The sequence below is a fragment of the Blennius ocellaris genome, assembly GCF_963422515.1.
Source record: "Blennius ocellaris genome assembly, chromosome: 20".
In the NCBI taxonomy this organism is placed as follows: Eukaryota; Metazoa; Chordata; class Actinopteri; order Blenniiformes; family Blenniidae; genus Blennius; species Blennius ocellaris.
This window is the reverse complement of record NC_137669.1, coordinates 1,726,505-1,752,717: the sequence shown is the minus strand read 5'-3', so window position 1 is coordinate 1,752,717 and position 26,213 is coordinate 1,726,505. Positions and strand designations below refer to the sequence as shown.

General features: G+C 47.3%; 1 protein-coding gene across 1 annotated transcript in view; it reads right to left on the bottom strand.

Annotated features, from left to right (window-relative positions):
• col14a1b (collagen, type XIV, alpha 1b) overlaps positions 1-26,213 on the bottom strand; it is a 106,696-nt gene that overhangs the window by 13,325 nt on the left and 67,158 nt on the right. The window contains exons 26-42 of the mRNA XM_080515985.1: positions 25,996-26,135; positions 25,513-25,636; positions 24,113-24,256; positions 23,871-24,035; positions 21,991-22,029; positions 21,755-21,893; positions 21,532-21,674; positions 20,562-20,671; positions 19,017-19,175; positions 18,837-18,914; positions 18,389-18,475; positions 18,135-18,188; positions 3,091-3,186; positions 2,964-3,017; positions 2,790-2,843; positions 2,277-2,330; positions 1,948-2,019 (exon numbers count right to left, since the gene is read on the bottom strand). Of these exons, the coding sequence (XP_080372111.1) occupies positions 1,948-2,019; positions 2,277-2,330; positions 2,790-2,843; positions 2,964-3,017; positions 3,091-3,186; positions 18,135-18,188; positions 18,389-18,475; positions 18,837-18,914; positions 19,017-19,175; positions 20,562-20,671; positions 21,532-21,674; positions 21,755-21,893; positions 21,991-22,029; positions 23,871-24,035; positions 24,113-24,256; positions 25,513-25,636; positions 25,996-26,135 (1,712 nt within the window). The remainder of the gene's footprint in view (positions 1-1,947; positions 2,020-2,276; positions 2,331-2,789; positions 2,844-2,963; positions 3,018-3,090; positions 3,187-18,134; positions 18,189-18,388; positions 18,476-18,836; positions 18,915-19,016; positions 19,176-20,561; positions 20,672-21,531; positions 21,675-21,754; positions 21,894-21,990; positions 22,030-23,870; positions 24,036-24,112; positions 24,257-25,512; positions 25,637-25,995; positions 26,136-26,213) is intronic.

The following is a 26,213-nucleotide window of genomic DNA, read 5'->3' as shown; positions in this document are numbered from 1 at the left end:
TTCCATCAACCAAGGAAAACCAATCAGTTCCTCCAGGACGGACCAGGGAAACGACGCCTCACAGAACTTCTTTGTGTTTTCCTCAACCAGCAGGAAAACCATCACAGACCTGAGCGACCAGCTCCTCAGTCTGGACAAAAGGAACAACCAGGAGCTGCAAAGAAGGACTCCTGAAACATCAACTTCATCTTCTTCTCCTCAGCCTGCAGAACCAGCAACCACAGTTAGCCGGAGGTGCTAACTACAGGAGAAGACACCAGCTTCCCTCAAGCCAGGACAACAACTGAACTCCTTCAAGGAAGTGGGAACAACTGGGCATTACCTGAGATTAGTTAAACCTGATGATGTGTTGATTCCATTACAGTGATTGAGTTCTATTGATAATGATACTAGGAGCAGTTATCAACCTATAAACCAATGTTAGCTCTGCCACAGACACAGGGTCTGCATGCTAATCTTTGCTTTACTAACTTGTTTACTCACAATCCTACACATATCACATCAAAGACAACATCACACAGTAACTGAACACCATCTGACGACTCCTGGCGTGTGACAAAGCAAGTCACATTCACATCAAGTCATTCTAGAAATGGTCCTTTAGCAGAGACACACAGGAAGCAGATGCTAAAGACTAACTTCCATGTTCCATTGTTCTCCAGCACATGGTGGAGACCCAGGACAGACTTCCTGCTCTCTGATAACCTCCATTTGAATGTAGTTTCTTGTGATCCGCCATCTTGTTTTGTAGTTCATCACACGTCTCACACACACACTCCCTCCAACTCTCTCTCTGTATTTCTCTCTCTCTTTCCATCGCCACACACACATGCACCTACACACACCCAGCTGTATATAGGTAGTTAGAATCTGTGTTTTATTTGTTTTCATTGTAAATAAATATAATTTTGGGAATCATACTTGTTGTTTTATTAATGAGCACAAAGGAGAAGGAAATGTCGACTCTTCTGTGTCAAGAACTCCAAAATCCTTCAATCTTTCCTGTTAATTCTGGTAATTGTAATTAATTTAACTATTAATTCATATTCCTGATGAACTGTTTAGTATATCTTATGAGACTGATAGAACTGAATTGACTATCATTTCCTGTTAAGACAGGTGGAGCTCCGAGGTTCTGATACACATCAGATTACATTTCAATAACATTATTAATAACTATCTTTGATAATTAATAATCATTATCGATAGCCAACCACAACATAAATGGTTCCTTATGAGGTAAGAAATCACTACACAATGTTAAGCCACTGACGTCAGATGTCCTTTTAAAAATGGTGGCGTCCACGAACAAGTATGTCGGCGCCCGTAAGCTGCCATTATTTGATACCGCACTGGCGAGGTTTCAAATTTTGAGAGTAGTATGGCGCTAACCGTGAGCAATAATGGCGGCATCCGCAAACAAATATGTTGGGGCCCACAAACAAGCATGTACGCTGCCATTGTTATACCGCACTGGCGAGGTTTCAATTCTGGAGGAGCACGGCTGCATTGCGGATCATGTACTCTTGCCTCCCACCGACTGTGGAGCTGTGATTGTGCCTCGGAACAAACCATGGCGGCGACTTGCAGGAAGCGGCCATATTCCATGGACTACTGCCTCCCACCAACAGTGGTGGTGATTCGGTCGAAATGGCAAAACAAAATGGCGGTGATCGTAAGGAAGCAGACATATTGTTGGCCATCTTGGATTCCCTAATGACGGCCTCTCAGACCACCAGGGGGCAGACAGCGCTGCCGTCCCTCCGGGACCACCAGGGGACACTGGAGTCCACCTGAGGACCACGAGGGGGAAGTGCAGTCCAGGTCCTCCAGGACCACCAGGGGGCAGATAGAGCTATAGGCCCTTCCGAGACCTCCGGGGGGGAGGGGGGATTAAACACACTCTAGGAATTGTTGGGTATGTGTTTGTGTGTGTGGAAAACTTACGGGGGGGCCCAGTTCTCCTTGTTTGCCTGCAGAGCCAGAGTTTCCGGGGGCTCCCGGAGTGCCTGGGTTCCCCTGAAGACAGAAGATATGAATCAGACTCATGAGACAGAGATTAAATCCCTTTGTTACTGTTCAATAAATTAGAGATAGCATTAAAGCTACATTAGTTACTGGAGGAAGATGCTCTATAAGCTGGATAATCTAGCAACATGCAGACAGCGCTTAGAAAGAGCATGCTAATGGTAACACCAGCTACTGTGTTTAGAAGCTAGTGCTAATGCTGCTGCTAGTGAGGACTGAGTTCCTTAAGATTAACATGAAATACTCACAATAGTTCCTGGAGGCCCCGGCCTGCCTGCAGGGCCGTCTTTACCTGGGAGTCCCTGTGAAGGGAAACAAAACACAGTGGGATCACGTACCAACACAACATGTGGAAATGTTTAAACCTCAAGACACATTGAAACACAAGTAACCATGTGATGTCATGTACCCATGTGATGTCATGTAACCATGTGATGTCATGTACCCATGTGATGTCATGTACCCATGTGATGTCATGTACCCATGTGATGTCATGTAACCATGTGATGTCATGTACCCATGTGATGTCATGTACCCATGTGATGTCATGTTATCATGTGATGTCATGTTATCATGTGATGTCATGTTATCATGGGATGTAACCTGTCTTGTGAAGATGTTTACCCAGCATCAGGTTGACGTGTTAGTGGCCTTAGCAGCTGTCTATAGTGGCAGTACTAACTGTAATCTTTATAGTACCAGTAACTGTAATCCTTGGAGTACAAGTAAGTAATCCTGAGAGTAACAGGAAGAGTACTCACTCTCTGTCCTGCAGGTCCTTCTCTCCCCATTGCCCCGGCTCGACCAGGAACTCCCTGGAACACACAAATCATTGCAGCTCAGAGACCGAGGCCCATCATCATCATCTCGATCACATTTCTCAATGTTCCTCATGACTTCCTGTTGCATCACCATAGAGATGTTGACCTCCTCACCTGAGCTCCTTGTTGACCAGCTTCTCCTTTCTGCCCTCGTTCTCCAGGACCGCCCTGCAGGGAACCACATGTCAGAACCAGAACCAGAGTCCATCTGTGTGTGTGTGTGTGTGTGTGCATGTGATACCAGCGGTCCGATGATGGAGCGTCCGCTGGGCCCCTGTGGTCCCGGCGGTCCTTGAGGACCTGGCACTCCACTGTCACCAATTGCACCTGTTGGACCCTGAAGCAGAACAAGAAAAAGAACCCAGTCAGCCAGTCTGAGAATTTCACAGTGAAACTTTGATTGATTGATTAGTTTCTGGCACCCATGGTCCTGAACAGGGGGTCTGACATGTGGCCCTGGGGCCGAACTGGGTCAAGCCAGGATTCCACTGCACATGCAAGAACATTCAAGACCAGGGGCCTCATCTACAAAGGTTGCTGAAGCACAAAACAGATCCTGAAAGATGCATACGCTACTTCCCATGCAAAGTTTGCGATCTAAAAAAATAACTTTGTGGGAGAACATGTATACTGGTACGCAAACTTTGAACCTCGAGCAGTACATTTTGGAGATGCGGAACCTGGTGGTGCTGATGGTGAGTTGGAGAATTGAAGCCAGATTACTCTCATACACTTTTCATCTTGAAATATCAGACTTGGTGATCCATGTGATCATAAACAGCCAAGCTGCAGTGGTATAGATGTTTCTTGTGCGAAACATTACTACTGAATCAGCAACTCCATGTTCATATTTCTGTAGGGATTTCTTACCTCATAAGGATCACTCGGAACCATTTATGTTGTGGTTGGCTATCGATAATGATTAATATTTATCAAAGATAGTTATTAATTATGTTATTGAAATTTGTATCTGATCTGTATCAGATACCTCAGAGTATGATCTGTTTAACAGGAAATGATAGACAATTCAGTTCTATCAGTCTCATAAGATATACTAAACAGTTAATCAGGAATTTCAATTAATAGTTAAATTAATTACAATTACCAGGATTAACAGTAAAGCTTGAAGGATTTTGGAGTTCTTGACACAGAAGAGTCGACATTTCATTCACCGTTGTGCTCATTAATAAAACAGCAAGTATGATTCCAAACATTATATTTATATACAATGAAAACAAATAAACACAGATTCTAACTACCTATATACAGCTTGGTGTGTGTGTGTGGAGAGAGAGAGAAAGAGAGAGAGAGACGTCGAGGGAGTGTGTGTGTGAGACGTGTGATGGAACTACAAAACAAGATGGTGGATCACAAGAAACTCCATTCCAATGGAGGTTATCAGAGAACAGGAAGTCTGTCCTGGGTCTCCACCATGTGCTGGAGAACAATGGAACATGGAAGCTAGTCTTTAGCGTCTGCTTCCTGTGTGTCTCTGCTAAAGGACCATTTCTAGAATGAGTTGATGTGAATGAGACTTGTTTTGTAAAACGTCAGGAGTCGTCAGATGGTGTTCAGTTACTGTGTGATGTTGTCTTTGATGTGATATGTGTAGGATTGTGAGTTAACTAGTTAGTAAAGCAAATATTAACTCAACTCAACTCTCAACTCAACTTTATTTATAAAGCACTTTAAGCAGCCGTAGCTGAGACAACGTGCTGTACATTGAAATAAAAATATAAGAGGCAAAATAAAAACATTAAAACAATAAAAACAATAAAAAAGTTAAAGCAATAAAAACAATCAGATGGTAAAACAATAAACAAAACATAAAAAGTAAAAAAAAACAAAAAAAAAAACGAAGGCACTTGAAGTATATTTTCTTATATCTTCTCATATATGTTTTATTTCTTATTTTACTATCATGCTACTCTTCTTTGTAGTATGCAGGCCGGCTCCAGAGAGTCTGAGCAGAGACAGGACAGGGGCAAATGGTAGGCCAAATGTTTCACCATGTATTTCCTGTTTGGCCTTAAGGAAGTTAGGAGGTGTCAGAAGTGGGACCGTAGATGCTGTGGCATCGGGGATGTTGATTCTCGTAAACTAATTAGTGGCATATGTTGCTGACCATATAAGCCACGGAGTTTCTTTTTGTGTGTCAGAGTTGCATATTGGAAGTCGCTTCTCTCACCCTGTCCGGTCATCAGCTTTTGATTTTTTTAATGTCATCCTATTCGATATTAAACATGTTTTAACCAAACGAAGAAGCATCGTTGAAGCCTGTTTTATCTCCAGCTTCCATCCTGCACTGAAGTTTCATTCACACTAAAACCAGACCAGAGTCTCACGCTGGGGTAAAAGCCAAAGAATAAAAATGTGTTTTAAGACGAGTTTTAAAAATGGACAGTGAGGGGGCTTGTCTAACAGGGAGGGGGAGGGCATTCCAGAGGTGAGGACCGGCAATCGAAAAGGCTCTTTCCCCTCTGAGCTTCCGTTTTGGACCTCGGTACCTCCAGGAGCAGCTGGTCAGCTGACCTGAGGCACCGAGCAGGAGCGAATGAATGAATAAGCTCAGAGAGGTAAGGCGGGGCCAGACCATTTAAAGACTTAAAAACAAATAAAATAATCTTAAAATGGACTCTAAAAAGCACAGGCAGCCAGTGGAAGGAAGCCAGAATGGGGGTGAGAATTAGCATGCAGACCCTGTGTCTGTGGCAGAGCTAACGTTGGTTTACAGGTTGATAACTGCTCCTAATATCATTATCTATAGAACTCAATCACTGTAATAGAATCAACACATCTTCATAAAGTTAAACAGTTCTATCATAGCATCAGGTTTAACTAATCTCAGGTAAAGCCCAGTTGTTGTTCCCACTTCCACTGTGGTTTGCAGGTTCAGCAGGCTGAGGAGTCGAAGATGAAGTTGAGGTTTCAGGAGCTGTCCTTTGCAGCTCCTGGTTGTTCCTTTTGTCCAGACTGAGGAGCTGGTCGCTCAGGTCTGTGATGGCTTTCCTGCTGGCTGAAGAAAACACAAAGAAGCCCTGTGAGGCATCGTTTCCCTGGTCCTGTCTGGTTGGTTTTCCTGGTTGATGGGAGATCAGACTCTGGGTGGTGGTCTCTGGATCAGGGGAAGGTCTGACCCTCGTGGTCGGGTCAGCAGAGGAGTTGAGGAGTGAAGGCCCTGGTTGCAGGCCTCTGGAGTTAGCTGTATGCTAATGCTGGGTGAGCTGAGCTGCTGGGTGTTCACAGGAGAAGACTCGCTGCAAGACTCTCTGCAAGACTGATTTTGCAGGCTTTTTGTTGAAAGTTTGTGGTTTTGAAGGTGTCAAATCCTGAGAGCTTCAACCAATCGGTGACTGGCGGAGTGCATGGGGGAAGTGTCTTTTGAGCAGAAAGCAGGGGAGGATTGCATGGGTCTGCTGTGGAAATATTTCCCCCCCCACTGGGTGTGATGGTCAATCACATCCTTGGGTCCAAATTCATGTGTCATGACTGTGTATCATGACAAATGAAAATTGTCTTTCCCTAGAAATGAACAAACTTTCTGTGGTTTTGTGAGATCCCAACATTTCATAGTTTCATCTTCAAGTGATATAGAGTGGTGGATAGAACTGATTATCAATTGTGACAAAGTAAAAATCAGTGTAATTTCAGAGAAAGCACATAAATAGTGTGAATGTGCTGCACCGCTATGCACTCAGGACGCACTGCTGCGGAGTGCACCGGTAGTGGAGACAGACGACCTCCTCCACCCTCCACCTCCCCCTCCAGTAACTGAGGATCAAACATAAAGTCCACTGAGCCTTTTCACCGTCCCTATTCAAATGTTTAATTTATACATTTAACAAACAAATAAAACTGAACTTTATCAGGCTGCTCTGTCTCCACCAAAATGTCTCCTTCCTATCCAACACTTTGACACTGCTGGGTGGAGCGGTTTGAGGTGGTCCACAAAATATCAGACTTTTAAAACTGAAGAATTGTAGAATTTGCAAATGTTCTAGCATTTGTCAGACTTCCAGAATGAGTGAAGGTTCTAGAATCAGTTGTCTGTTATATCAAAGCTCTAGAACATGACTCTCATGGAGAATTGGAGTTCCAGCGTTTGTTCTATTGCACGTGTCAAATTCAAGGCCCGCGGGACAAATGTGGCCCACCATGTTATTTTATGTGGCCCGCGAGGGCGTAAAGGTCTGATTATCTTAAAACAAATACCGTATTGTTCCCAATAAACGCACAGTACACGAGTGCAAGCCTTGTGGTGCACGTCTATTGGGAACATGTGAGAGCAGGTACGAATGTGAGTGCAGGTACAAATAATAAAATATGCTAATTACATGTGCCTTTGTTGACACAGAAGTCATTCTGCAATTGTGCATATCCATATCAAGATGTTCTCCGTGCCGACCTTTGTTCCAAATGACAGCGGACAACCGCCCATCCCGCCACACGGAGGGATGAGAGCCCAACAAGGTGCACCACCCGGCGGGTTTGGAGGGGGACGGGGTGGCTGCTCCCTCCAGAAAGCCCCGGGCAGAGCAGTGTTAAGAATAAAAAAAAAGCTTAAAAAAATGTAATTGACTGTTGTTTATGGACTTTTGCATCTACTACAAAATATCATTTTATTAAGTAGTGAGGTGTGTTTCTTCGAGCTCGCCACATCTTCAAAAAACTGCATTGACCATAAACTATATTTCCCACAATGCATGACAATTGTACTACGTTTGTATTACTTTTGTATTACTCCCCCTTGAACTGCTACTTTATCATGGTGGGGAGTTTGAGTACTCGTATGATCCTCGGAGCTATGTTGTCGGGGGGGCATTATACCCCCCAGTAGGGTCTCTACCCCCCAGTAGGGTCTCCCAACGCAAACAGGTCCTAGGTGACGAGTCAGACTAACAGCAGTTCAACATAGGACTCCAGAGGCAGCTGAGAAGTACCGGCAGGCCCAGCATACCGCGGCCCAGGCCATGGTGGAGGCAAAAACTCGGGTCTGGGAGGAGTTTGGGGAGGCCATGGAGGAGGACTATTGGTTGGCCCCGAGGAAATTCTGGCAAACCATCCGGCGCCTCAGGAGGGGGAAGCAGTTTTTCACCAACACTGTTTAAAGCAGAGGTGGGGAGCTGTTGACCGCAAGAGATGTCGTCGGGCGGTGGAAGGAATACTTTGAGGACCTCCTCAATCCCACCACCACGTCTTCCACTGAGGAAGCAGAGGCTGGGTTCTCACAGCTGGACTTGTCTATTACTTGGGCTGAAGTCTCCGAGGACGTTGCTAAGCTCCTCGTGGCAAGGGACCAGGAGTGGATGAAATCTGCCCCGAGTCCCTTAAGTCTATGGACATGCAGGGATGGTCGTGGCTGACACATCTATGCAACATCACGTGGCGGGGCGGGGACAGTACTTCTGGACTGGCAGACTGGGATGGTGGTCCCTCTTTGTAAGAAGGGGGATCGGAGCGTGTGTTCCAACTACAGAGGGATCACACTCCTCAGCCTCCCCGGGAAAGTCTATTCCAGGGTACTGGAGAGGAGGGTCCGACCGTTAGTTGAACCTCAGATTCAAGAGGAACAATGCGGTTTTCATCCTGATGGTGGAACACTGGACCAGCTCTATACTCTCCACCAGGTGCTTGAGGGTTCATGAGAGTTTGCCACATGTGTTTTATGGATCTGGAGAAGGCAATCGACCACGTCCCTCGAGACGTCCTGTGGGGGGGGGGGGGGGGGGGGGGGTTCCCTGTGGGGGGTTGGGGGGAGAATGGAGCCCAGGATCCTTTGTTAAGGGCTTTCCGGTCCCTGTACGGGACCTGCTGGTTCTGCTGGCTCCATTGAACCAGGACCTACTGGCATGGTTCGCAGCCGAGTGTGATTCAACTGGGATGAGGATCAGCACCTCTAAATCCGATGCCATATTTCTCGACCGGAAAAAGGTGGCTTGCCCCCTTCAGGTCAGTGGAGTGCCCTTGTGCCCGGTCTGTCGTGGTGAAGAAGGAGCTGAGCCAAAAGATGAAGCTCTCAATTTACCGGTCAATCTTCGTTCCTACCCTCACCTATGGTCATGAGCTATGGGTCATGACCGAAAGAAGCGAAGCGGTTCGTTGAAAAGGAAAAAAAAGAAAAGGAAAGAAAAAACTTCACAGATTTTTTGCTTGTCCAGCGAGGTTAGAAAGGTCCGGCCTGGTTCGTGTCCACGTCCAGCTCTCTGCGTTCCCCATAGGCAGCTCTGCGTCTGGCCTGACACAAAACTGTCTTGAAGATGATTTGTTCTTTAGAGTTGCTGTCTTTTGTACCTGTGCGTCATGTTCCTGGCCTCCCACTGTGCTCGGGATGGCCTTAGCCAGTCAGAGTGGGGTTCGCCCCCGAGCTTCCGGGGCGGGTGATCCAGCTAGTGATGGAGGCCTTGGATACCCTTAGCAGTGGAGAGCAATACTGCAGCTTGGGGACAGTGTGGCCGGGGGCCCAGTGGTGGTTACATGATCAATAGGGGATTTCCAGGGCTGACCATGCGGTCCTCGGTGTTCGCCAAGAAACACGGTTCACCCCCCCTTCATGACGATGAGTGAACTATGGATGCACAGGGCCCAACCTCCCCCCTTTGTTCCGAAGTGTGGATCACAATCTTTGGAGAAAACCTGAGCCATATAGTCCATATGATCCATGAAGTCCACATGAACGTCTCAATGTCTTGGGAAAACATCATGTCCACAACAGTCCAACAGTTCATACAATTCATGTGGGAGGCTAATGTCTCGGCAGACAGAGAGACCAGTCTGGGCAGACTTCTAACTTCTTTTCTAACTTCCTACAACCAAAATACTCATTTCATAGTTTGCCAAACATGAATGAAAATGAAGTACCAGAGTTAAGAAAAGGAAAGGGAAAGGGGGACAAGTGGTTAGAAAATAGTTAGTAGGCTCCTCCCACACCTCCCAGAGGATAGGGATTAGCTCGTGACATGTTTATGGGCCAGTTTACAAAAGTGGAGGTACCGGATGCAGGGAATCAAGTCTGATCTGTAAAATTTGGATGTGGTTGTACTTGGCGTGTGCAACGACATCGGCGATGGTTCACCAGTGAGCATGCATCCAAGAACCACCAGCCGTCTGGGGGGTCTTGGTGCACCTGCTCTGGCTGTGAGTGCCAGTGGAGTGTGGTGTGTGGAGGTGTACATGTGTGTTTCCTTCCAAAACCCAACATTCACTACAGAGACTTCAAACTGCACACAATATTTCTGTTAATAATGGCTAAGTTCTGAAGAAATCACAACTCTCGGCTCTGTGGTTTCACAGAGGTGAAAATAGCACTGCAGAGACTATGTCAGATGTATCTGTGAAGGTTGTGTAACCATGGTGATGTTAGTCTTGAGAAATTGCTCAACCCAGGTTAGTGGAGCTAAGTAAGGTGGTTCTACCTGTACTGAACCTGCTAACGGAGGAGCTCATCTCCCTACAATCTCGTGTGAGATCTCTGACTACACACAGGGGTTATTTCTCCTAAACAATAGTCCACTGAGTCTAAGTCATGCTCAGTGGTGTTAATAGAGCTGGATATGAGTTTGCAATGTCTATATTTCCCTGAATGGTTCAACTCGAGCTTTGTAACTGCTCACGTTGTCTAAGGAGGCAGAGTTAGATTTCTGATGGTGGCAGGGGTTAGTACATGCACCTGATGGGAGTTGAGCACGCTGTCACTAAACCCTACTGATAAAAATCTGTTCTGCTCCTGGAATGGAGGTTCTCCCCCCTCGCTAGGGGAGGAGTTGACCTTACTCCGAGGGAGTAAAGGGATTGAGTGGCTCTGCAGTGCACACCGTGACAAAACTGACCTCTTCTGGTTGGTCCAGTAAAAGGTCATTTCTACCAATCATCGTTTTGGAGGGAGTGGAACCTGTGGAGTGGTGTGCGGTGGACAGACTGGTAACCAGCACCTGTTGGAGGCTCACATCTCCATCTCTACCACCGCTGTTGCAATACCGGAGCATGTGGGTGGTGATGTGGTTGACCCGGTCAAGCTGGGAAGATGATTGGGAATTGTTTGGTGAATGGAGGTTGGCCTTATTACCAAAATGTCATACAGGGCAGCCATGACACTGGATGTGGCATGTGTGCCTCTGTCTGAGTCGACAGAAGATGGGAGGGTCCAGTGACTAAACTCTTGGTTTAGAAGGAGGCCAGCAGGCGGGGTGGCTGTGTCAAGGTGGAGCTGGAGGCCCTGACAGACATGTTTATCATAATTGTGATGATTGGATGGAACAGTCTGCGTCATGGCGAAAGCTCTCTTGCAGTGAGAGATCTGTATCTCCTCACTGTTAAGCAGTCTGCTGGTGTGAGCCACAACTGTGTCTGGGTCATGTGACTGCATGGGGCAGCACTGAGGCAATGAGTGGGAAAGTCTGTCTCAAGGAGGAACTCTTTGTCCTGGTCTTGGTGGGCCAGACAGGATGTTGAGCAGAGTTTCTCTTTTGTGAGACAGAGATATGTTTCTGCAGGAGTTTCCCACTCCCAGGGCTGGTATTTGCTAAGGAGGGGGGGGGGTTGTCCAGCACTCCCTGCACAGTCCCTGGTGGATTGTGAGGAGTGGCAGCAGACCACATGGAGGCTCCCAAGTTCTGACAGGTTAGTAAGGGCTCTGAGGTTTTGAATGGTGTGAACTCTCCCTGCCCGGGGTTCAATCCCATGAGCGCAACCTATGAGCACGATGTGTTCAACTCTGGTGCGGCACCGCTGAACTGTGCTGAGAGCAAGTTTGGTTCCCGCTACCAGAAGTTGATAAAGGACGTATCGTGTTTCGGCTAAATGTTCCTCAAAGGTGCAGTGACGCATGAGGAAGTCATCCACGTAAATGAGATTGCCGTGAGTGACAATTTTGTTCAACATTGTGTGGGGAGGATGGTAGACACCAATGGTGAGTTTAAGTAACCAAACTGGCACCGGTTCCAGGTGGATTGGCAGTTGCCAAAGGAAGAAACGAGCTGGTAGTGGTTAGCGGGGTCCACCTTTGTGATCCAGAACCGCTTTACCACATATGCAGCTAGACAGACTATGTACTGGTGTACAGAAGATGACAGTGCCTCTCGGTCAGCGGGGACACGCACCGGGTGGAGGTCTGTGACCCCCCTTTCCTGCGAGTCCTGCACAAAGATCTTGTGATAATCACGGACCTCAATGAATGTATCTCCTCGTTTCTGCTGTGGTAAAGCGCTAACTTTAGCAGAGTGTTGCTCGGTCTTTGACTCGAAACCTGAATAAGGTTCTTCTGGTACAGACATGGTCTGTTTACCTGAAGTGTCTGTGTTCTCTGGTTGAGTCATCGGAGCGTGCACAACCATATCACTTTCGGTGCACCATTGAGAACCTTGCTCGAGGTAAACATGACGAGAGCTGGTGATGGTTTTGGTTGTGGACTTTGGAAGAGACCCAAGTATTGGTAGAGAACCTCTGGACTGGATGGCGGCAACTTTGCTGTTGAAAGCTTGGTGGCCTGATTCTGGGCCAAGGGGATTCGGGCTGGTGACTTGGGACCAAAGCCGCCGTTGGTGGCAGTCAGTCAGCACAGCCAATCGGTTCAGGAGGTCCTGACCAATAAGCAGTTCCTCTGTGTTCCGATCAGTGTCTTAGATGGGATGCGTCACTGACATGTCCTGGAAAGTTATGTCGACCCAGACACGTTGAGCGATGGGTGACGAGTCCTGAGTGACGCTTCGGATGTTTATGCTACACTTTTCCACCTAAAGTGGCTTTCCTATGACAGCCATGGTTCTAGAAAACTGTGTGAAGGTGGCTGAACACATGAGGGTGATTTCTGACCGAGGATCAAGCAGGGCGAGGGTGTCTACACCCCCTACCATCATTGAAGTGTATATGCAGTTGGCATAGCCATCACGCACAAGGTTACCCAAGAATGTCAAAGGAGGCTCCTCTGTTGGCTCTGAGGGCCTCTTTGACCTCCTGGATCTCCTCCTCCTCCTCCTGACAAAGCAAACTTTGTGTGCGGAGGGAAGGGGCATCCGGCCTAGTCATGCGGTCAGGGACTGGGAGTCCGGTTCCTCAGTGGAGCCGGGTCCCTTCTGACCAGGCGGGTTCAAGGTCCTGCATCACCTCTTTGATGCAGATTTTAATCCACTGTGGGACGTACGTGTCCCAGTGGTTTTTGGTCTAACCTCTGCCTCAGTTGTTAGACTTACCTCTCCGTTGGGAGTGGTGAGGTCTTGGTCTGCTTGATCGCTTATCTCTGTGTGGTTGTCCACCTCATAGTCGAGGTTGTGGACATCAAATGGGTCCCCAAGCTGCAGCAGGTGTGGGGGAGGGGACCTTGTGGCCGACAGGTGCCGGGATCGTGTTTCTTGTTGCCCGAGTTTTCAGGATCCTGGTGTCACCATCATGGTTTTCACCTCAACGGTGGCGCAGCTCCCACACCTTCTGCGTGTGTTTGCGGAGGTTTTTCATTGTGGGGTTTGTGGTCCTGCAGAACAGGGCGACATCGAACCGCACACTGTTGCGGCAGTTGTTAACAAAGAGGGACTTGGAAGTCTGGTTGTCGTCCGACCCTGGTGCATTGCGACCTTGGAAGTAGGTGGCCCTTAGTACAGAGAACACTCTTCCCTAAGTGCATGACAGAGGGCTGAGTAATGGTCTCTGATGCAGGTGGGTGGGATTGCATGTAAACATGGATGCTCATGGACGTCGTCTTCCAGAGAAGCTTCAGCTTCTCTCGTGACGAAAGATGAGGCAGGTTGAGAAGGCAGTGTTCAACCTCCTGGAGGTAGTCTTCTATACTAACCTCGGGGTGGTTTGGGTTGAACTGCTCTATGTCCTCTGCAAGGGACTCAAGTTGGCGGGTCCGAAGACCACGTTCCCTTGGGGGACCGGAATGGTCCGAGTCATCTGAGCTAGACCCCCCTGGTTCTCTCCGGTGGACAGAGTGAGGGTCACGATGACCAAGAAGGTCTCCAGTGAGTGGAGGACCAAAGCTGATAGCACTGTGAGGTGCTGGAGAATAACTCTTTCCTCTCTCCTGAAAAGGAGTGAAAGAGCTGTGAAAGTGCATTGTGGTGCGGCTGAGCACTGATGGATATGTGTCATAGCAGACCGGGACCCTGTGGTCTTCAAACTGAAAAGCTGGAGGGACTAGGTGTTGGTTCAGTAAGATAGTCAATTCCCCCAACACTGGGCAGGTGTTTCGTGTCACACACCCCTGGCTGTGTGTCAGGTTGTACAAACGACTAAACAGTGAAACTGTGTGTATGTTGCGTGTGTGTGATTTAAAGATATGTCTCTATGGTATTTCATGATAAATTAGTTGTTTGAACCAATTATTGTGTGAGTGCAAGCATTCTGTAAAGATATGAATAAACAATGCAATGTTTTGAACATTGGACAGTCTGTGATATAAGTGCTGACTGTTTTGAGTTTTGTATCTAGAGTTGTGTAAAATGACATCAAGGTTCTGAAACTAGTCTCAAAGTGATTGAGAAAAACTGTAATAGGGCGGGTTAGTGTACATTTATCTCTACCAGAAACAAAAGAATGCATGAAAATGTAAGAAAAAGGCCTTAATCGCATCACAAACACAACTGATTTTGTTTAGCAGTGCTGTAACATGTTCTTCGAACACTTAGTCCTGCAAGAAACAAAGTTATTGGTTGGACACCTGAAAAGACAATTCAGGATAAATTATGCAGATATTGTAACAACACTGGTTATAAAACTGCCTCACCCTTGCCACGATTATGTTGGGATTTATGGTTGGTTATTAGCATTCAAATTACTGCAAGTAATAGATTACTAAAAGTAATAGATGACTGCAAATAATTTATGAAAAACTGAAATTATGGAAGCAAATGGCCATTTACTCATTAACAACTCCCAGAGTAATTGAGTAATTACTTAAAAGTGACTAAATTATCAAAAAATTATTTATGAAAAATTATTCATTTGAATAAATTGGTTATTTATCAATTAATAACAAAATTGGGGCACCACCAGCTGAACTGGAAATAGCCAATACCAAAATATCAGTCTCATTTGTAAAAAGGGTTATTTAAGTTAGTTAATATTTCTGTGTAAATATAACAATCTTAAATAAAAGGGAAGGTGTTAGATTTGAGCACAGACTGTGACATACACAATAATTACCAGAAATCGAACAATTCAGCTAACAGGCTTTATTTATACACAAATGCATTTATTCATAAATAATTCAGAAATCATCATAAATCAACACAACCAAGTAACAAACGAGATCTAATCTACTAAACAGCAACCACAATGTACTAAGGAAGAGTGTGTGTGTGTGTGTGTGTGTGTGTGTGTGTGTGTGTGTGTGTTATAAGTAGCAACGTCACTTTAGCCTCAGTGACATTGTGACGGTGGAAAAGACCGGCCCGTCCCAGCTTGGCGGCTCGGGTCAGGGCAGTGTGGGTCAGTGTGTGTGGAAATCTGAGTGTGGATGTAATGACCATGAGTTTCCACCAGGTGGCGGCGGACCTTGGAGGGTCAGTGTGCATGGGTGTAGTGACCTCGAACGTCCACCGGGTGATGAGTGGGTTGGGTCCTGTTAGGAGTCACACACCTCGCTCCAGCACCGGATCCTCTCTGGCACTCCTGCAGGCAATCAGCTGATTGATTGTCAAGCATTCTTAAGCCCTGCAGGGAGGAGGTCCGGGGCCAGAGGATTGCCTAGTCTTCACTCCGTGTGGAGAGTTCCCCCGGGTCTCCTGTTGGCTGCTGCCGCAGGTGAGTCGGTGTTGTCCTCCCCGGGGAGTGAGTGTCCTCCCCGGGGAGGACACTCACTCCCCGGGGTGGTTCCCGTTCCCGTTCCTGTTCCAACACCAGAGATCCAGAGAAGTCCCCCCGGGTCCCGTCCCGGTTCCAAGAAGTTCCCCCCGGGTCCCGTCCCGGTTCCTAGAAGTTCCCCCCGGGTCCCGTCCCGGTTCCAAGAAGTTCCCCCCGGGCCCCGTCCCGGTTCCAAGAAGTTCCCCCCGGGCCCCGTCCCGGTTCCAAGAAGTTCCCCCGGGTCCCGTCCCGGTTCCAAGAAGTTCCACCCGGGTCCCGTCCCGGTTCCAAGAAGTTCCACCCGGGTCCCGTCCTGGTTCCAAGAGGCCCCCCAGAGATTCCCCCGGGTCCCGTCCCGGTTCCAAGAGGCCCCCCCAAAGATTCCCCCGGGTCCCGTCCCGGTTCCAAGAGGCCCCCCAGAGATTCCCCCGGGTCCCGTCCCGGTTCCAAGAGGCCCCCCAGAGATTCCCTGGGTCCCGTCCCGGTTCCAAGAGGCCCCCCAGAGATTCCCCCGGGTCCCGTCCCGGTTCCAAGAGGCCCCCCAGAGATTCCCCCGGGTCCCGTCCCGGTTCCAAGAAGCCCCCCCAGAACTGTTCCAGCTCCCCTTTCCCTCCCTGCACAATAAAACTTTGACGTTTGCAAACAATTCTCTGCTTTGAGGTCTGCTTCTGGGTTCTAGCTCCACGCACCGGCCCCCCCAGCCGTGACAGGTCCTCATCCAAAATGAGTTTCTCAGTTTCACTCGGGTTACTGAGGCGACCGCTGACGCTCTCTTGAGGTCACGTGATGAACGGACGGCATTGTCAGTCCGGTTCCGAGTTGGAGTTCTAGCTGAATGTTGGAACATCCAGTTAGAACTCTGGTGATTGTGTTCGGATGCAGTTCGGATGCTAAATGTGGCGTGTATTATCTAATCGAGATTAGATACCACGAGCGGACGGTGGGCATGTGCGGGGCACGCGCTCGCGAGGTCAGGTTAGTGAAAGAGAGAGAAAAGAGAGGAAGAAAAGTTCTGGCGATAGTTTGGGTTTGCGTTCATGCGTGTAATCAAACAGATGCAGCTTTATCAGAAAACACAGAAAATGAACACATTGCATGTATTAGCTTTAGGCTACACTAACAATGCTGCCGAGACAAAAGCTCACTTACTGCTCGTGGGACGTGTAGTTGTTCAGCACCGTTCGTGGGCGGTGCGATGCTGTGTGTGTGGTTGCACTAACTTGTCCGTGTTACCGGACCGGATTTCAACATTCTGAAGTCCAGAGGCTTTGCTTTCAGCTGCATAAGTAAGCCTCAGGTTGGGAGTCCCAGTGAGCTACACTGCTGGAGCGTGAAGAAGTTGGGTTGCAGCTGAGGCATCTGGAGTAATGTGGTCCGTTGAAGAGGAAAAAAAGAAAAGGGAAGTAACTCCACGGATTTTCTGCTCGTCCACCGAGGTTAGAAAGTTCCGGCCTGATCCACGCGGCTCTCTGCATCCCCCATACACACAGGAGGATTTGTTCTTTAGCGTTGCTGTCTTTTATACCTGCGCATCATGTTCCTGGCCTCCCGCTGTGCTCGGGATGGCCTGAGCCAGCCAGAGTGGGGTTTGCACCAGAGCTTCCGGTGCTCCCGCTTGTGAGCGAGGCCTTGGATCCCCCTGGCAGTGGAGAGCAGTGCTGCAGGTTGGGGATAGTGTGGCCGGGGGCCCCCTGGTGGGGGGCATGTGATCAATGGTGAATTTGTGTGTGTTTGTCCCGATCAAATTAATTAATAAATAAATATTATATTACCCGTGAAGATTGCAGTATATAAACATCAATGCAATTTTCAACAAGTAGAATTGAGAAATATAAATGATCCCAAAATATCCAGGAAGAGAAAAATTGATGCAGATGAAAGGTTGTTTCATGGAAGATAGGAAGGAGAATCCATGTTTGTGCATCATGGAGAAAAAATGGTCTATCTTTAGTGTTCTGAGGCGTGTCGGTTGTCAAAGAGACAATATAAGTCCACATTTTGACACCAAGCAGATCTTTGACAAAGTTAGACTCAATGGAGCAATATATATTTTTATATTTATGCAAATGCATATGTTAATATTTGTAATATGTAATGAAGTCAGATTAATTTTAAATTGTGGAGTAGTTACATTTATTTGACAATATATTTGTTGCCATTTAGTTAGATTTGTATGTCTTACAATGTGGCCCTTTGAGGGCAGACATTATGTCGATGTGGCCCTCAGTGGAAATGAGTTTGAACTTTCTCGAACATGGAAGAGTGTTCTGATACACCAACACCACAACGTGACGGCTCGAGAACCGATGTAGCAAATTCTAGAACAGCGAGAATCCACAACATTTGTCACAGTCCTACAAGGTTCCAGAAAGACCCAGAACCTGCCGGCCACAGTGGAAGTGTTGGTGTTTTCGTGGCTTGTTGTTTGGGATTAGAAGTGAAGAGTAACAAGAGGTGCGACGACGTCTGTGATCTCGACTGTGACCTCAGACCAGAAGGACAACCACTCACCACGGGACCGGGTTCTCCACGATCTCCTCGGGAGCCTCTGATTCCTGGACCGCCCTGTAACACACACACACACACACACACACACACACACACACACACACACACACACACACACACACACACACACACACACACACACACACACACACACACACACACACACACACACACAACAATTAGATCAATCAAGCTGATGGAAAATCATGACTACTGTGTGTGTGTGTGTGTGTGTGTGTGTGTGTGTGTGTGCTCACTGGAGCTCCAGCTGGTCCTGGAGGTCCTTTACTGTCCTGGGTGCAGGTGCAGGCTTTAGGCAGAGCGGGACAGTCCACCTCCTTCCTCTGATATACAACAACAAACAACATGAACACCGTGAGGTTCACAATGTTTCTCTGAGGTTTATAGGCAGATTTTCAGGAAGCAAGTTTCTAAGAGTTAATTTCTAAAAGATAATGGATGGCTGAATGTTGGATGATGGATGGCTGAATGATTGAATGAATACCTTTGCAGTTCATTAACTGTTAAGGTTTATTGATTTCAACAATGACATTAAGAATTGGCTTGTGTTTTGTAAGAGTTGCCTCAAAGTAAAGTTGATGTTGAGCTGATCAAATGTATGGGAGTGTTTGAGGCAGCTGACGTCGACTGAGCGTCTCTGAGCTCCGAGCTGCACAGCCACACGTTAAAGAAGAACAAACTCACCAGACCAGGAAGTTCACAGCATTTATCTCGGTCGGCCCATGAAGTGCTACAGATAATGTCGAAGCTCTGGAGCTGGAACTGAGAGGAAGAGTGATCAAGTGAGTGAGTGAGTGAGTGAGTGAGTGAGTGAGTGAGTGAGTGAGTGAGTGAGTGAGTGAGTGAGTGAGTGAGTGGACTGACGGGGGCAGAGTTGTCCTTGTTGTCTCGGGACCGGACCATCCGTCCCAGGACCTCCACTCCGTCTGTTGTGATGTTTCCGGCGGCATTGATCTTTTTCTCGGCCACCATCTTGCAGTCCACCAGGACTCTGGCGTTGGTCTTACTGATGGCAATGTGGAGCTGCGTGAGGAACAACAATCAACACAATGACCAACATGTTGTCATGGAGGACTGAGAGGACTGAGATATTGTTCAGGATCAACAGGACCTCATGGAGGACTAAATACAGACAAGGACTCCTCTTTTTTGTTTTTGTATTTCATTCTTTCTCTCCTCCCTCTCTTGTTGGATAGTCGCCCCCTTCAGGTGTTTGTCTTTACTGCGCCTGCTTCCACCTGAAACCAACTTCCACCTCCAACCTCGACCTGGTTGTTTCTGTCCTCGGTCTTTTCCTTTATTTTTTCTCCTTTCTTTCTTTCTTTTTTTTCTATCTCATCGATGAGGAGTGGATGTGTGTGTGCATGTGTGTGGTTTGTCCACTGGATGTGAATGGAACTGTTGTGGGGGGGCCCGCAGTACCACCCCGGGGCCCGAGGACACCAGGGCTGGACGCCGCCACTCTGGCACCCGGCAGCCCCCCGGACCTGGGGAGGCTCCAACAAACCCCCCCGGAGAGCCACGTCCCAACTCGGAAGGCACCAGACGGAGCGCGCAGAGAGGACCCCCCCCCCCAGGCCAGAGGGGCCCACAAGAGAAGGATAAAGGGCACAAGGCCCCAGGCCCTGACCCGAGCCGCCAAGCCGGGACCGGCCGGTCTTTTCCACCGTCACAATGTCACTGAGACTAAAGTGACGTTGCTATTTATAACACACACACGCACACGCACACACACACACACACACACACACACACACACACACACACACACACACACACACACACACACACACACACACACACACACACACACACACACTGGAAGCACTCAGAATTGTAAATATATTTCTCTTCCTCGTTTGTCCAAAGTGCAAATTAAAGTGTTAGTGTTTCTAAGTCTGTGCTGAAAATGTAACATTGACACGAAAGTACTGATGAGCAGCAGCTGGAAACTGGAGGCAGCTGGAAGTAACTGAATCTGTAACTTTGCGCTGTGGTTCTGGACGATGCAGAAACTTCCACATTGCTGGTTTACTGGACAGAAACAGTTTTAGAGCTTTTATAGCTTGTGGAACAGAGCAGGACAGAAACAGCTTTTTATTTTTAGGTGTAAATTACTTTTACTGCTCAGTTTCCTCACAAGGTCTGTCCAGATTACAGACTTGTCATATGGTGCAGTGGGCTGTTCGGGCCAGTCATCTTTAGGGTGGAAGTACAAGGAACCTTCTGTGTCTGTACGTCAACATGCTGCAACAAGCATCTCAAACCAGATTCTTCCAGTGGGACTGAAAATGGTGTAGACAGGAAACGCCATTCTCCTAATATCACAGTCAGTCATCATGGTAATATGACATCATCAGGCTCGATCATCAGTTGACAGATTGAGCATCACATAGCAGAGCAACTGACCTTGTGGAAGTTTCCGTAGAAGAGCTTCTTGATCTCTGGTCCTTCGAAGGTCACAGTCTGAAACTGTCCTTTATAGTCGTTGTTGAAGAAGGTCAAAGTTTTCCCTCCGTCTGGAAGAAACAGAGAAACTTTGCAGTGGAAATCGATTTTTTTACAAACAAACAATGTGATTGTTACCGAAGGTCCAGGTAGCCTTTTGGCTAATTTCAAATCACAGTGCCGTGTCATCTCACTCCAAGTTCTGCTTGTATATCAACTGATGCCAGCAGCTTTTCTAACAGAACCAATTGACACCACCAGGTAGCGCCTTCAGTTCTGACCACATGATTTTATTGCGCTCATGGACACCTTGAAACCAAAGCACAGAGAAGTGAAAGGTGTACAGGAGAATCTCTGGACAGTAGAGTAGAGTAGAGAAGAATAGAATAGTGCATTAATTGAAGGAGGAAACTCTAAACCACTGGCTGTGGCTTTCAAAGGCCTGGTGTTCAATCCCTCCACCAGAAGCAGTTTGGAGTTCATCTTGCTCCAAAGAAATTCAACATGTGCTCAAAGGAAGATAGAGTCTCGAACCTGCAACATTCCAATGAGGAGACAACAACTGAACCACGCGAGCCTGCATCCAGGGACATGGAACATTGTGCTATCAGAGTGTTACAGCAGTTTGTTCTAGTGCTGAAGCTCAGTATTGAGGACGAAGGCCTTCACAGGACTGAGAATTGACCCACTGGGAAATTTCCCAGTTCACAACAGCATGAACACAGCTAAAAAGAACATTTCTTAAACCGTCGAATCACGATGAGGTTGCTGATTGCGTGCATGTGAGGTGTTCAACTTCCACTGACAGCAGCTAGTGCTTTAGCAGTGTGTTCAGGTCGATGGGAATCGAACCACTGACCAGCGATCAGGCGACCAACCTCCATTTGAACTCTATCAACTGGGTTTATTCTAGACTGAAGCAGCGACTCACTGTCCAGGATGACTCCCACTAGTGGCTCGTTCTTCTGGTTGAGGATCTCCCACAGGCCGAACGGCTCCTCAGGCGTGTCGGGCAGCAGCCTGAACAGCAGTGTCACACTGTAGTCGGAGGGAAGCCCTTCCGGATGGAGGAACCTGAACAAACAGCCACAGAGGATGCCATCAACTCAGATGGCAAGCAGAGAACCTGACGGCAATGGAACGTTGAGTCGTACCTGGTGGGTTGAGCAAGCAGAGCATCGTTGTGCAGGTGGAAACACGGGAATGCGTTGAAGGTTCCAGGGACCATGGATACACCAGAGACGCTGCTATACTGGTTCTCCACCAGCCCGAACAGCTCCATCATCCGGAAACCTGAGAACCCAGAGATCCGTCAGCAACCATCAAGAACATCAGGTGAGGAATGAAGTGGTGAGGGATGAATTTGTGACAAGTGAAGTGGTGAATTTACCTGGAGTGGAGCTTCCACTCATCGGGACCAATGGACAAGCTGGAAAACACCACAACCACTTTCATTAGAAACTCTGGAAAACCTTGAAACCTTTTTGTAAAATCATACATGTAACGACTGACGGTTGACTGACGTTCAACAGTCGTTACATGGAGACTGACAGTCAGACTGATGGCTGACTGACCTTCAGACTGGTCCAAATCTCAGCTCTCGACACAGTGTGGCGCTAATCCTAATCTCATCTGGTCGCGTTCATTCTAATCTCAGTGTGGAGCTAATCTTAATTTTAGCTCGTGCAGCTAAACCTAATCTCATCTGGTGAAGCTAAATTTAATCTCACCTCTAGACACAGTGTGGAGATAATCTTAATCTCAGCTCTTGACACAACATGGAGTTAATCCTAATCCCATCTGGGGGAGCTAATCATAATCTCAGTTGGTGGAGCTACTCCTAAAAATAGCTGGGGGATCTGATCCTAATCTCAGTTTTATACATTCTAATTTTAATCTCAGATCTATACAGTGTAGAGCTAATCCCAATCTCTACTCTTGCCACAGTCTGGAGCTAATCCTAATCTCATCTGGTGCAGCGAGTCCTAATCTCAGTTCTAGAGACAGTGTGGATCTAATCCTAATTTCAGTTGGTGGAGCTAATCTTAATCTCAGTTTTGGACACAATGTGGAGCCAATCCTAATCCCAGTTGGGGAGTTAGTCCTAATCTCAGTTGGTAGAGCTAATCCTAATCCCATCTGGTAATGCTAATCCTAATCTCAGATCGATACACAGTGTGGAACTAATCCTACTCTCATCTGGTAGGGTTAATACTAATCTCAGCTCTTGACAGTGTGGCGCTGATCCTAATCTAAACTGGTGGTGTCAATCCAAATCTCAGCTCCCGATGCAATGTGGAGCTAATCCTAATCTCAGATGGTGGAGCTCATCCTAATCTCCGTTGGTGGAACTAATTATAATCTCAGCTCTGGACAGTGTGGAGCTAATCTTAATCTCAGCTCTGGACAGTGTGGAGCGAATCCTAATCTCAATTGGTGGAACTAATTATAATCTCAGCTCTGGACAGTGTGGAGCGAATCCTAATCTCAATTGGTGGATCTACTCCTAACGATAGCTGGTGGAGCTAATCCTAATCTCAGTTTTATACACAGTGTGGAACTAATAATCTTAATCTCAGCTCTATACACAGTGAGGAGCCAATCCTAATCTCCGCTGGTGGAGCTACTCCTAATCATAGCTGGTGGAGCTAATCCTAATCTCAGTTTTGTACACAGTGAGGAACCAATCCTAATCTCAGCTCTACAGTGTGGAGCTAATTCTAATGTCAGCTCGAGACACAATGAGGAGCTAATCCTAATCTCCACTGGTGGAGCTACTCTTAATCATATTTGATGGAGCTAATCCTAATCTCAGCTCCAGACAGTGTGAAGCTAATCTTAATTCCAGATTGTGGAGCTAGTCCTAATCTCAATTTTATATACAGTGTGGTCCTAATCCTAATCCTAATATCAGCTCTATACACAGCGTGGAGCTAATCTTAATCTCAGCTCTGGGCAGTGTGGAGCTAATTCCAATATCAGCTCTAGAGACACAGTGTATAGCCAATCTTAAACGCAGCCCTGGGCAGTGTGGAGCTAATCGTAGTCTCAGCTCCAGACACAGTGCGGAGCTAATCCTAATCTCAGCAAGTGGAGCTAATCCTAATTCAAGATGGTGGAGCTAATCCTAATCTCAGCTGTAGTAGTTTGTCTCTTCATTCTGAATGATAGAAGTAGCCATTACATGTAATAGTTACGTAAGTGAGTAGTAACTGTAACTGTAATGCAGCCTCTGAAGACATTCCAGGTGGAGAATTTCCAGGTACTTACTGGCAGTGGCGGCCTCGCACACAAACGTCACCAGCTTTTCTTCAATCTTCTTGAAGGCGTCGAGGTCGTCCACGAAGAAGACGTGTCGGTCGCTGGGTTTACTGGCGATGCTCACTAGCTCGCCGTAGTCTGCATCAGCGAAGCCAATGGCAAACACGATGTAACCTGGAACCAGATGCAACACATTGTCAGAATCATTCTTCTTTTCTTTATTGAACATCTTCAGACCTCTGCAGTCCAACCTTCCATCTGCATCTCTTTGGAAACTTTGTTGACATCGTCCTGCGACCGGCCATCGGTGAGAACGACCAGGACATTAGGAATCCCTTTCCTGACTCCCCCTTCTACTGTGAAGATGTTCTCCTTCACATGTTTGATGGCTCCACCTGGAAAACACAGAAAATCATAAACTGTGTTCTGACTGCAGGACCCAGTACCAGGAACCATCAAAACAACTTTCATAAAGTACCAGGAACCATCATAACAATTTCTTTTTGCTCGCTTTCCCCCGCAAAAAAAAATAAAGTGCCGGGATAGAACGGAGTTGTATGACGCAGTATGGCTATGCGTAACCAGAACCAATTCTGGTGCATTTTCTCCATCCTCTGCTGTTAAATTATTCATACAGCTGACATATTAAAATATTGAGGGCGTCACTGACCAATCAGCAGATGGCTCCTCAAAATCAGACCTATTCCATGGTCCTGAGTACCCCGACCGAAGGCCGACCGAAAAGCGTCGACCTTTGGAGTGTGGTTATTTATCTGGAAAAATCCCAAATTCTTGCGGTGGAAACCCGAACACATCATAACCAGGAATCATCATAACAATTCTGCTCAAGTACCAGGAACCATTAATCTGTGTCAATAGCTGCACTAAGATGAAAACTCACTGTCTCCTAATAAGTTCTGGTTGAAAGGTTCCAGGTACCTTCGGTGAATGGAATTCATCACAGTTGACTTCTTTCTCTTTTCTACACTGAAACCAAAGAACATGGTGACCAGGTGCTTTCATTATCTGCAGCAGAATAAATGAGCTCTGTGAGAAACAGGCTAAAAACATCTCAGCTGCTTCAGCCCTGTTTGCACAGCAATCTCCACGGCAATGGAGCCCGAGTGTTTTCAGAATGTCTTGTTTCGAGTGGGTCTGAACGCCACTGTGGTATAAAAAGACACTATTAATATTCAGCTTTCACTTGAAATCTTCGCCATGGAGACGGAGCCTCAGAATCAATCCAGCTGTCCAGTGAGCTAACGTTAACACTAATGCTAATTGAATATGAACACTAACAAACGATAAGCGGTCGGCTGTAGGCCTGGAGACGAAGATGACCTGTTTCTCGAGGTTCCACAGATGATGTCGAGGTTTCTGGAGGAACCAGAATCACGACTGCAGAAAGATTCCGGAGATTCAATTCTGTTTGTTGCTTCCTGCTGCTCAGGAACCAATGATACTCTTGTTATCCAACCCCCATCTGACTTGTTGTCCACCCCCCTATCTCTTTTGTTGTCCGCACCCCCCCCAATATTTTTTGTAGTTCACCCCCACACCTGTCTCGTTGTCCCCCCATACCTGTCTCCCCCCCCCCCCCCCACCTGTCTTGTTGTCCACCCCTACACCTGTTTTGGTGTCCACCCCCCACCTGTCTTGGTGTTCCCCCCCTTGTAGGAGATCTTGTTGATGGCGTCCAGCAGCCGTTCTTTGTCATCGTAGGAGTTGAGCTTGAACTCGGTGCGAGTGTCGTCACTGAACTGAGCGATGGCGACCTGTTGGAGAACAGACACTTTGATTAACACTCGCTGTCGAACACCTTCAACCTCCTGACTGGCAGCAGCATTCCCACGTGTCAATGAATTGTGTTCATGTTTTATCTATGGACTCACTGGTCTAGCAGTACCACTGTGAACCAGGAGGTGATGTGTGGAGTCAGACCAGACTACATGACAGACAAAAGATTTCTACAAACGCACAAAGCACCAAACGAGCTGAACTCGTCAAACATCTTGTCGACATCAGGACCTGTGTCTCGGACCACTGGTCTCTGGTTTGGTTCTGGTGGACCAGGAACCTTCTCAGACCACTGGTCTCTGGTTTCGTTCTTGTAGACCAGGAACCTGGTTGGTACCTGTGTGCCATCGGGTCCGATCCGGTCCAGGGCTCCGGCCGTGCTGTACAGGAAGCGGATGATCTTCAGGAAGTTATCGTCACCGATACTCCAGGAACCGTCAACCAGGAATACCAGGTCGGCTTTCGCAGCCTTACAGACTGGAAGAGGAGGGAATGATAAAAAGGTCAAAGGTCAAGTTTCTAACATCATTATTGCTTCTTTATAGTAAAACCAGG